Raw genomic sequence first — 12,255 nt, 5'->3', positions numbered from 1 at the left:
AGTATACTAACAAGAACTCTAATACCTTCTAGTTTTTTGGTAAAAACCAGGTTACTTTAAAGAGTCACAACTTCAGATTCACAGTAGGAAATTTGCAGAGTTTATAGGAGAAAGCATTTTGAAAGATGAGTGGCTGGTTTTCACAAGCAGAATTACCCAGTATGCTACCAGTACGTAATTTCTTGAAGTAGTCTTGCACATATGCAACTTTCAAATCTTTCTCTTTCCTTGTTCTTGAGAAGGCTGGTCGTGCTCCATGCTAGAGGGAGGTCCACACTTACAGTCAGGAGACAACTTGAACATTGGCATGTGGTCTAAAATTGGGTTTTAAGTATTGCGAATCTTGCCCCTGATGTGTTTGCTCCTTTTTTTTTCCCTAACAAGAAGGAGAGGGGGGCAGAAAGAAAATTTCCTCTGAAGGAAGGCTAGGCATACAGGATGTTTTTTCTTATTGTCTTGTAAAAGGTAATACTTGGTTTCTGCAGTACCTGCATATTGAATTGGAATGCTAATGCTGTGGAGTTCATGTGGGTGTATATTATGTTAGAAGTGTTATCCCTTGGTATTATAATTATCATCTGTGACTAATCCTGCCTATGCTGGTAGGGAGCAAGAGATTTTTACCAGAGGGGCATGTCTTTCTGTGTGTGTTTGCTCATGTATAACATAAATTGACAGGAATTCTGCTTAGAGAAATAAGGGTGACTTCGTCTGCTGTGGGTTTGGAGAATTTGTGCCAGATGGACAGGAGATCGACTTTGTGTTTTTAACATAGGTAATCGCTATAATCTTTGGAGTTTTTGAGGTAATTGCTGAGTTCTGAGTTTTTTGTCTTGTATGGAGGCTTGTGTCCCATACTTTTAGTTAAAAATTAAATTTTGAGAAACAAAAGTTTTGGTGCACACTTAAAAAGACAAATCTCAATATAATACTTCAGTTTCAATAATGAACTACATTTTTGAACTATATTTGTTTTTAAGTATTCAACATTTTTGGTTTTTAATAAAGAAAACTGATTATAGTTTGGAGAAAAAACAAGGTAAAAAGGTCAGGACTTTGAAGTCATAAGGGAGGGACATGTATGGCACAGCTGATTTCTTTAGGCTGGTTACTAAAAGAATATTGCAATCTTAAAAGTAGCTTAATACCTTTTATTTATGAAAGATTACGGGATTTTAACCTAAGTTATTGTTGGAAGTTTTTATTTGTATGTGTATATATTCAAGTTGGAATTCACTATAGCGATTTTGAGGCTGAAGTTTGCCAAAAGAATTTTTTTCTGTACATGTTTTTAAGCGGGTAGGATTAATGATACCAGCAGCATGGTTGCCTTCTGAACTAAAGTCTGATTTCTGCTTGCCTTGTTTCTTTACCGTTGTTAGATGCCTTGGCTGTTTTAAAAGGAATGCTTGACAGTGGCGTGTTGCCTTCCAGACCAGCAGTTACTGCTCTCGTTCAGGCTCTGGCAGAAAAAGGAGATCTAAAGAACCTGCAAGCACTTAAAAACATGCTGGAAGACATCACAAAATCAATTGGTCTCTCTGCCTCACTAATGGCTAATGCTATTGCATTGGCTCATATGAAAACGTAAGTATTTCTAGGACTAGTGTATGTAATTCTTTTCTGCAGAGTGGTGGGAAATCTCTTATATTATCCATTTAGTTCTATTTCCATTCTTACAGTGTCCTAAATGTTAAAATTCTGGTCAACTTGAGTGTACCATGCAGTTCTGTTCTGGTATTGTTTCCCAAACACATTTGGGGCTGAAAATAATTTAATGAAATGCAGGGATAACTGTGAAGCATTTGGGAGAGTATAAAGTCTTCTCTGGTGCTGTAAGTTAGCTGTGACACCTTTGTTCTAATGTACCTGTAAAGAGTGTCCTTGGGGTTAGATCAAAAGCATCTATGAAATCTGAACGTAAAATTGAATGTAAAACTGAATCCTGTGCTGATTTAGGCCACAGTTTCAACTGTGATAATTATCCCCACATTTCAAGTATCCTGTGACTCAACTGTTTAATTCCATATCGTGCTCTGCCTGGCATTTCTGGTTTAGTTGATACATTGGTACTGTGCAGCATGTGCATGGGCGAAGCACCTGTAGGAGAAAGGGCATACTATCAACTTCTCAAATATACTTTGCAGGAACCAATCTTCAAGGATCCTACATATTCTGTTATTTTATTTCAAACTAGTTTCATCAGGTTGACTCCCCCCTGAGTCTGACTCTGCAGGAAAGCTGTAGAACTCTGTAGTACATCACAGATACCCAATTGCCTCAGTCGTGCCACACCAGAGAGAATAGTCACTGGAGTGTGTGGAACAACAAGAGGACTTAAATTGAAGGAGAGCCACTCAAACCTGTTTCAGTAGTGATCTTACTATATTCCAAACACTGAAAAAACAATCTGTGTACAAAGGACTGATCTTGTAAATTTTTAGATCTGGGTGGTCCTTGACACACAGTCCTAGTGCATGGACCTAAGTTAAACACTTCAGATAGGAGAGATACTTCAATATTTGTCTTATAAGCTATATTTTCCTGTATTTCCATGTTGTAAAAGTGTTGCAAAGTCAGGTTGTGTTCATAAAATGTAGATTGGTGAGAAGAATAAATAAATAAATTGCTGTATGCAAGCAGAGGTTATTTAAGCAGCATCAACTTTTCCTATACTGAAACTCACTTGGATGTATGAAAAGACTTAGCAGCATAAAATACACACCCTATATATTCTTAAATACCTTGCAGTCTGTACCTTGAGAACTCTGAAAAACAGGTTCTTACAGATATTTTTACGTGTTCAACTATTGGTAGGTTCATGTTTCTGATAAAGTTTTCAAAGGGTTTTTCATAGCTCTCAAATGTGCTGTGTTTCTGCTTCACCTAAAAGCATTCATCGTGCTCAGATTTCTCTTTCAATTGAATTAGTTTTTAGAGTGGACTGATAAGAGATGTTGTCATTTGAATATTTTAGAATGCTGGAAGTAGAGGTTACACTTTGGTGAATACTTCCTGCATGATTTTATTAACATTTGCTGTACTTAAGTTTTAAGATTAAAAGCATTTAGATTAATGTAATGACCAAATGACATTTAGGATTGTCTTTTGCATCCAAAAAAGCAGGCATTGGAAAAATCAGGTAAATAATTAATTGAATAGCGTAAAAAAAATACTTATGTATTAAATTGTACTTATGTGCATTAATTATTCAGATACCCTCCATTAATGTTTGGATTTTGCTTTCTAGATTTGCAGGACACATTTTCCTAAAGCAGCAAGCTGAACTCCTCTTTCTTAAGGAGGAAAAAAATACTTAAACTTTCTACAGGTCAAAGGCCATTAAAACTTTTGTGTATGGCTTAATTTATTCAGTCAGTCATAAATGGTTTCACTTTTACAATATCTGAATGAAGTAATTTTTTTTCATTAATATTTTGCTATCAACTATTTCTAGGAAATATAAACTAGATATAGAAAACAAAAACTTTAATATAATTGTTTCTTTAGGTTTAGAAGTCTTGATTTCAGAAACTGAACCAGTTCAATCTCTTTTCCTAGCAATGACCTTGATGCTGCTGTGGAATACCTTGAGCCTCTGCTTATCTCTGGTGCACAGAATCCTGATCAAGCTGTCAGAAGTATTTCCTATTTGTTAAGAAAAGTGTCTGAGGAAGGATTAGAACCAGCTTTGGAAAAATGTAAGTTAATTGCAATGATATTTAAATATTCTGACTAGACAGAGGTGTTATGAAAGAGCTATTACATGTAAAACCTGCTCAGTCAGCATAAATCATGCCTGTGAAGTTTACAAAAGTGGCTTTTCAATCAAAGATTTTCCTTATGTACCCATCATTTTGCAGTTGGTGTGATGGCAGAACGACTGGCCAGTCAGTTTGGAATTTACAGACCTGTCACAGATCTTTTCCTTCAGTATGTCAGTGCAGACAGAGTGGATGATGCCAGATCGTTGATAAAGGTAATGACATAACAAGAGAGGTACAGAAATGCTTAGAGCTCTTCAAAGGTTAACTGAGAAATTGTCAAAAAGAGGTGTTGTATAGCACAGACTAGTACTGGTATGCATTTGAATTGCAGTGTGAGTAGCAGTGCACTGTTTAGACTACTCCAAACCATGAGCTACTATCAGTAGCCAGAGTCAAAGGGGATTTTGTCTTCCAATACCCTGAAGGAAATAAAGGAAGTATTTGTATATTGCAAATACTATTAAGTTTTCTGCTAGACATCACTTGTTTCCTGCAAACCATTTCCTTGCAACTTCTCACCTGATTTCTTAAGTGCTGTAAACATAATATCTTACAGCTGTACAGCTGCAAAACAGAAGCAGGCAATGTGTGCTTTTCATGGACCTTATTTCACTTGGCTGCTATAATATTGTAAATGCTGTATTCAAAGTTTATTAAGAGCTCGGTTTGCTTTCTATTCATTTGACTGTCACGGATGCATTAAAACCCAAATGTTGGTCTCTGGGTCACAGTCTTAGCTGAATTAGGAATTGAAACAGCTGCATTCATGCCATTTGTACAGAGCTAAAGGCAAAGACAAGCAGAGGTGGTTTGAACTGTGGGTGCTGGGATCTGCTCTGGCAGCATGCACAAATAAACCCTGTCAGAGAGTACGATCCAAGCAGGTGACAGTCCAGCAGTCATACTGATGTGTGTGCAGCATCCTGCCTCAAATTGAGGCCTCTTATCATCTCCTGGTAGTGCATGCTACTCATTTACCAGTTCCTGAGTATTTTAAACTGTTAAAGAAAAAGCTCCATCCATCAGATATTTCATGATATTCCGAGACCGTTTTTTGAGCAGAATGCATACCAACAAATGTATTCAGTTACTTCTGCTACAGCAGGAGCTTGTATTATTTGTATGTTCCCTTACTTTGCTTATTGCTTTGCCTAGATGGTCATCTGAGTATTAAATTAAAAGGAGACTCAACAATTTTGATATAAAACCCTCTTGCTGTATAGTTGGGAACATCAAAATGAAAAAAAAGTCTCAAGTTATTTTACCCTTCCTGATTTTTTGATTGAAATAAATTAAATGGAATGAGTGAATGAAAATTGCTCACAGTTTCTTGCCTTTGTGAAGATACAAGTTTTTGCATTTTTAAGTAAAATCTGTATGTTCTTAAAATTTTCAAAAATGTGGGATATTCGTTCATATATTCCTAAAACTTACTACAACAGCATCCAAATATTGGAATTACATTCATGGCTACAGTATACTTGAAATAAGATTGTATCCGCTATATCCTGGGGGAGAATTTCTTCATGTTAAGAATACTTCCTGCTTAGTGGATGGATATTCACAGATAAGCTTGAGTTGGAACTTCTTGTATATGAGAAAATTTGAGTTTTATACAGTGCAGGAAAAACTTTGAGCTGTGTTAAACATTTGTGACTGCTGTGTGGATCAAGTATTCTACTAATAGCTAACTAGAAATAGAATAATCACTCTCCATTGTTATTTTTTTGAAAAGTAAACCCACAATCTAAATTAACTGTTTTTCTTGTAATAATCTGAAATATTAGTGTATACATGGAGACTCCTTGCTTTCAAAAATGCATGTAGGAATCTATTGAAAAGTTCATGAAACAGCAGCAGTGTCTTTTATACTGTCTGGAGGGAGAATGCTTTTGCTGCTGAAAGTCAAAAGTGGTTTGTCATGAAAGGGGACTGTGGAAAACATTTCTCCAGCTAGACTCTTTCCTCTCAGAGCATGTACTGACAGTAGATGAGAATGGCAATAAAATGCTGCAAGTTTCTCCCGTCAATATTTTACCTCTATTTAGCACCATAAAGCCATTTTTTGTCAGAACACTACGAGTACATTTTTGTCTGTTTGGAATGAGGCTTCACATCTTCTCACCTGGACCTGAAAGACCTTGTTGAACCATATTTCACATACAGAACATTCATAATGACATAACCCAAAATTTCCTGTTTGCATATGTCTGCAACACTAATTGATTGTAGGAAACTCATGATATATGTATTTTTATATGCACAATATTCTCTTTTTGCTGTGCATTTTGGTACTGATATATTGCAGCTGGGAAAAAAAAAGAGAAAAACACTGTGCATTGTAAGAGTTTTAAGACTGACATCTTTGAGAAACATACACTAAATATTGTCTTGTATATTTTATTTTGACCTTGTTTCTATAGTAAGATAGATTTTTGATTTTTATCTAGTCTGTCTCAAACTTTTCTAAGTTCAACTTCTCTCTCAAACACTGTCTATTGCAGTTAAAGCCTTTTATAAAATAGAGAGATTGAAATCAGTCCTTTGTATGCATAAGTGTAGGTAATTATACTTTAAAGAGAACTTGCTTTGTACATTTTAATTTTTATAAAGAAACGAGCAGTTATCTCCCTGACACCTTATTAAATGTATAATTAACCTTATGATCCCTAGCTCACTTGTGAATGCTTGGCAGTATAATTGGAGAGGAATAGTGTTTCTCTTTTTCATTCTTTTGCAGTCCTAAATCTCATTTTTGTGGTATGTTGAAGTATTAGTTTAATTCTTTCCCTTATTGTTTTAAACAAACTATAGCTACTATTTTAAAAATGTTTACCAAAGAGGTGCATGAAATGAACTTGTTTTGTGATTGGTTTTTTGCTTTTCTTTTTCAATCTAATGGTCAATTACTTACCTCGTAAATAGATAATATATTAGGATATTATTTTAAGCATCTGTAATTGGAAATTTTCACCTTTTTGTTTATCACTAACCTACTCACATCTGCTACATTAATCATTTCTTTTTCTTCAGAGGTGTGGTGCAATAGCTCAGGAGAAGAGAACTTTAGGGAGTTTTATGTCTAGAGCAGCAACTAAACCTGGACAGGTATATTTTTTTTTCATGTATATAGTTTTATATATAACAGAATACAATTTCATCAACCTTTGTTAAAGTGTTTTGGATTTTGAACTTCACAGTTGACAGTTTTATTGGGTTTCTCAGGGAGGAGGGAGGTTCATTTGCAGAACTGGTTACATTTAAAGGAACAGTTTACATTATGGATCATGATGGAAAGGAGGGTGCACTTAATATTTTCTATTGTTTCAGTAATTTCCTACATTTCTGATGTTACACTGTATATCCTACAAACATTGTGCTTTAAATGTTTTACTGCATTATCCAGTTCAGTATCACAACCTGAAAGTACTTGTTTTATTGGCTACGTTGTATGAATACAAATGCAAGTTAAAACCTCAATCTCTCTCTAATGATAAAATGCTTCTATGTTTACATTAAAAGACACATTTCATATCACTTTTTGTGGTGGTTTGGACATCTGTTTGGATTCCTGGCTTTGTGCTCATTCCCTATAATTTGAAATGCTCTCACTGATGTTCTTGTTCTACTCATATCCCTCCCTCCTCACATGGCCCCTCAAAGTAAACCAGAAAAACAACCAACCAACCAAAAAAAAGACAAATCCAACACCCCTCCAACAAACAAACAAAAACCCTAAAAAACGAACAAAAAAGTCCTGAATACCCCCCAAATCCAATATTGAACAACAACAATAAAACCAAACAAACAAAAATACGAAAAAACCACCCCAAAAACCACACATGCATGCAAAACCACATTGATTTTTTTTTCATAGATGAGCAGCATTGGGAGACAGCCAACACACAAACTAGAATAAGTATTTTTCAAATGAGGAAAATGCACATTTACATTTTGTGGAAATTAACATTAAATACTCAGAGATTAAAAGTTCTTCTGTTGAAGTGGTGATGATAAATATGATTATGATAAACACTGTCATTTGGTATCTGTAGAAGGAGCTAAAAACCTTGAATGTTTTTAGTTTGTCAAGCAGAAATTTTAGTAAAACATTTAAGTTAATAGTATGTGATAAAGATGTTAATAATTTCAATAAACTGTTTTTAATTCAAAATAGAGAGTTTTTGAAACTGGAATCAGAGGTTGAGGGAGGGAGGCCCCAAATTTAAACACATTAGTTAGTGATCTAATGCTTTTTAAGCATTGATCATAGCTACCATTGACCTCTAGGTCAATGAAGGCTGCTGAGTGTTTTACAGTTTTTTTAAATTGGTTGAAATCCTTACGTATTCTCATTAATACATTAATTGCTTACTTGAAAAAAAAAGAGACAGTAATATTTAGGCTTCTGGAGTATGGATTTTACTCCTATATTATATTAGTTACATTTTTTGTAACATTCCTTTTACTGTTTCATTTCTGCATACAGAATTTTGGGAAGGAAATTATGATGTCCTCTCTCAGGCTCACAGGTCCATTCCTTGTTATCAGTACACTTCATTTCACTTCAAAGCTGTGAAGTCATTGTTCTAAGTCATTGTTCTAACTTTGGTGATTCTGTTTTGTTCTTTAAGATTTCAAGTTAATGCTCTTTTTGTCTGTGCATTAAATTTCACAGGCAAAGGTGATTGAAAGACTTCTAGAACTGATTCCTGAGCATCTAGATCCAGAAGTGGCATACCGATACCTCTTGAGATGTTATGGTAATTTACTCTCCTTGGAATAGTTTCTTTTAGTAAGAACTCTTGAGACATTCAGAAAGGTCATGGAAACCATTATAAAAGGGAATAGGGTCTGCAATGTGTAAGTAGCTTTACAATTGGAATCATAAAGATATGCTGGGGTATCTGAGGTTTTTGTTGTTTAAGTCTGTTGGGTGTGTGCGCTATCCTGGCTATTAGGATGGAAGAGCAACCAACTGACACATAGAGGGTAAGCAGGGGCTTCATGGAATACAAAGGAATCCATCCTAACCCATGGAGAAAAATACTGTAGAAATGAATGGCTTTTAAAATGAATCTAGCTTTTTTCCCAAAAAACGTGGAGAAAGTATATTGGGTCCTTTTTATGTGTGTGTGTGTGTGTGTGTGTGTGTGTGTGTGTGTGTTCAAAAATTGCAAGTGATCAGTTCTATCAGTAACGTGAAAGAATCTTACTGTTATTAGTGTAGATTTTTATACATGTTGTAATTTAGCCAAAGTTAATATTGCAGATGCCTTCATTTGAATTTACATCAATAGTTGAAGTGCTCATCAGTTCTCTTTATAGTTAAAGTCAAAATGAGCACCTCTAAAAAAAATCAAATTTTGTTTATTTGCAAGACTCTTCAAAAACCAGGACATACAGCCCCTGTGGCAACACTCAGCTGGAAGCTTGCACCTCTGCTGTAGGGTCCTTTGCTTTGGGTACTCTATCATCTTCCAGTTTTATTACAGAGAGTAAATACATCCCACATGTGTGTTAGAAGCAAAAAAATACAATGACAGAAGTCCTTGTGCTCCAGTCTATCACAGAGGAGATAAACAGGAATAATTAGGTAAAATACTTCGAACTTAAATCCAAGGTATGGTGTTAAAGGAATATATCCTTATTGAATCAAGTTGTAGAAATTCCCATGATGTGGTATCTAACTTATGAAGTTTGCTTGCTTATAAACATTCCAAACAGCAATCACTACCAAAATCGTTTAGCCTTGTGGCTTCATTCACAGCAGGATAAGTTTTCTAACATGTTTTTATAAGACAAACAATGCCTTTCTGTCACCAACACTGTACTTGCTGCTTTACACTATCATTACCTCTTCGCTGCTTTTACCTCAGTACAAATTCCGTAAGTGAACTAATCAGCTTTTTCAGTATCCTTCCCAACTACATCATAGTACAGCAGTTTCATAGATTGCAGAGAATCAGTCACATGCTCTTTTATACCTGAAAGAGTGATTAGAGTGTATTCAACATATGAAGCCACACTGTTATGTGAACAGATGGTTGCTGTGCTCTCTTTAGGCAGAGATGTAGGTGGCTCATAGCGAGTTCTAGAGGAGACATTCAGTATCAGCATGGACAGTTTTAAAAACTGTTCCCAGGTTATTCTGTGCGAACACCTCACCTGTATGAGACATTGATCATTTGACTGTTAAAGTGATCATCAGCAAAATATTTAGCACAATTGAAAATCAGAAGGCTGTGCTTAAGTTGTTTTCTAGCCACGAGGGGTAGAAATAAGGTATTTTAAATAAAAGAATTTTTTTAGTGTATATTTTAAAACTAATGAGCTTTCAAACATGATTTCTTATTTTGGGCCAATTCCAACCTTGTATTATCATAATTTTCAAGAGAACAAATGATTCTCCTTTCAGGCCATTGTTATTTTTAGTTAATTAGAAAGGGGAATGAAACATAAGAGTGTCATATTTCTACAGTTTCTTACTGTTGCTAGCTATCAAAATAAATGGACAAATAAAATTATAATTGTTTATATGTTTAGCAGAGATATAGTAGAGTATAGATCACAGCTGAAAGAAGTCTGATCATATATCAGACATCTGTGACAGAACAAATAAAAGGACATTTACTTCTTTCCTTGTCTTGTGATGTGATCCACTGCCAGGGCTAGCTTTCCTTTATCTGGTGAGATGCATAATCCTTTGCTGTATACTTTCTAGAAAAAAAGAAATATGTAAAATCACATTTGTGTGGTCCATTAAATGCAATCTAAGTATTAGCTCTTTTTGTTGGTGTTTCCCATACAATAAATCTATTTTAAAGAAATAGAAAGTGAACTATTTCTATTATGCTTTCATTAAACCGTCATTTCCTGCAGTTTTTGCAGTAGCCTCCCACGTTCAAAAAGGAGCTCAGCCATTTCCCAGATGTGAGTGGGAAGCTTTTTCTCACGAGAAAGGGACACAAGCTATCCATTTCTGCATAATTACAGCTTTTTTCTTTTCTTTATGAACCATTGTTTTTATAGCCCCTGTGGTTGCGAAGGTGGTGTTTCCAAATGTGAACAACTAAAACCTAAGACAGCTCTCATGCTGCAGGTGTTTGCGTTTTGCCAAGCAGCAGAATGAATTCAACTGGACATGATGGCTTTCTTGTTGTTCACAAGGTGCTAGGAACAGTTGTACTGTTTCTAGGAGCCTGAGGGCAGCAGGGAAACTGTCAGGGGTCACTTCAGTTTCATCCTGATGCTTCTCGAGGAAATGTCTGAGCAGCAGAGAAGTCGATGGTTAAGCATGAGTCAATGTAGTAGGAGGAGTTCCTCCCCTCTCCCACTTTAGAGGAAGGAGAAATACATTCCATTCCAGCTAGAAGTTAATAATGCTTTAAATAAATGAAGAATGGATTAGTTAGAACCTGTTGTAGGGGGTGGTGCCTTTCATGGAATATCCTGAAAAATGTCGTTGGTTGCCTAAGTATTTAAGGTTTATAATGAGTTAGTGGGTCAGCAGAACTTTTTTCCTGCTCAATAGGATGAAATGGCTTTCAATTTGGGTTCTAAAATGATCATATGACCTTTGTTTTGTTTGTTCCTTTAGGTTCTAGTTTTGATGTAGCCAGCACCTGAAACCATAACAATCAATATTCTGCCCTTACTTAAGGGAATAAAATTCTGTTCTAGAGTCTTCTAGGCTGAATTTGGGTGACTTATGTTTTAGCTTTTGTTTTTATTTTTTATCATTTGTGTGTTTACACTGTGCAACTCCTCCTCCTTTGTGGTTCCAGCACATGCTTGAAGGAACTGATTATCTAGCCTCAGGTGAAAAGGAATGGCTGTATGTAAACTGTGTGATGTAAATTGTCAGTAGGATACAAAGAATATCCAGAATATTTAGAATATTGTATATTAAAATATATAGATTATTAATATATAGAATACAAAGAATATCCAGAATATTTAGAATATTGTATATTAAAATATATAGAATGTGTTTTGGCAAGTAGTAGGAATGCATGACATCATGGAAGCAGGTGAAAAGACAAAGAAGTAACCACTGGGATTTTTTGGGTTTTATTTTTTTCCTCAGAATTGGATGGGGATGTTGCATCTGCAAAGGCTGTGTATGAGAAAACAAAAGCAAAGAATATACAGCTACATGAGCTATCTCTGAAGTCTTTAGCAACTTTTCTGAAGAAAGTAGGAGAGCCTGTCCCTTTCACTGAACCCCCTGTGAGTATTTCCTAATTAAGAAATAGATCTGCAGAGTTGCGTATGTTCAATGTTAGCAAAACAAATTGCATGAATAATTAAATAGGGACTAGGTCTCTGCAGAGACTCCTCAAAGGAGGTAATGTATGAAGTCCTGAGCGTTGTAGGAGCTATAGTAATCTTGCATGGGATTTGACTTCAGGAAATAAAACCTCTTGGGGCTTACGATGTTTGAACTACCTCATTGTTATCAGGCACTCATCTACAGGTGTACCTT

At 35.4% G+C, this 12,255-nt stretch overlaps 1 protein-coding gene across 2 annotated transcripts in view; it reads left to right on the top strand.

The window, feature by feature from the left end:
* LRPPRC (leucine rich pentatricopeptide repeat containing) overlaps positions 1-12,255 on the top strand; it is an 87,309-nt gene that overhangs the window by 73,498 nt on the left and 1,556 nt on the right. For both annotated transcript variants that reach the window (XM_027723417.2, XM_039386965.1), the window contains exons 32-37: positions 1,383-1,587; positions 3,562-3,701; positions 3,864-3,979; positions 6,801-6,875; positions 8,446-8,530; positions 11,857-11,999. In XM_027723417.2, coding sequence (XP_027579218.2) covers positions 1,383-1,587; positions 3,562-3,701; positions 3,864-3,979; positions 6,801-6,875; positions 8,446-8,530; positions 11,857-11,999 — 764 coding nt within the window. The remainder of the gene's footprint in view (positions 1-1,382; positions 1,588-3,561; positions 3,702-3,863; positions 3,980-6,800; positions 6,876-8,445; positions 8,531-11,856; positions 12,000-12,255) is intronic.

This window comes from Pipra filicauda, unplaced genomic scaffold (assembly GCF_003945595.2).
Source record: "Pipra filicauda isolate LSUMZ 115617 unplaced genomic scaffold, ASM394559v2 scaffold51_size4534324_pilon, whole genome shotgun sequence".
In the NCBI taxonomy this organism is placed as follows: Eukaryota; Metazoa; Chordata; class Aves; order Passeriformes; family Pipridae; genus Pipra; species Pipra filicauda.
Note: the sequence above shows the minus strand (reverse complement) of the source record. Positions and strands in the feature narration are given on the sequence as shown.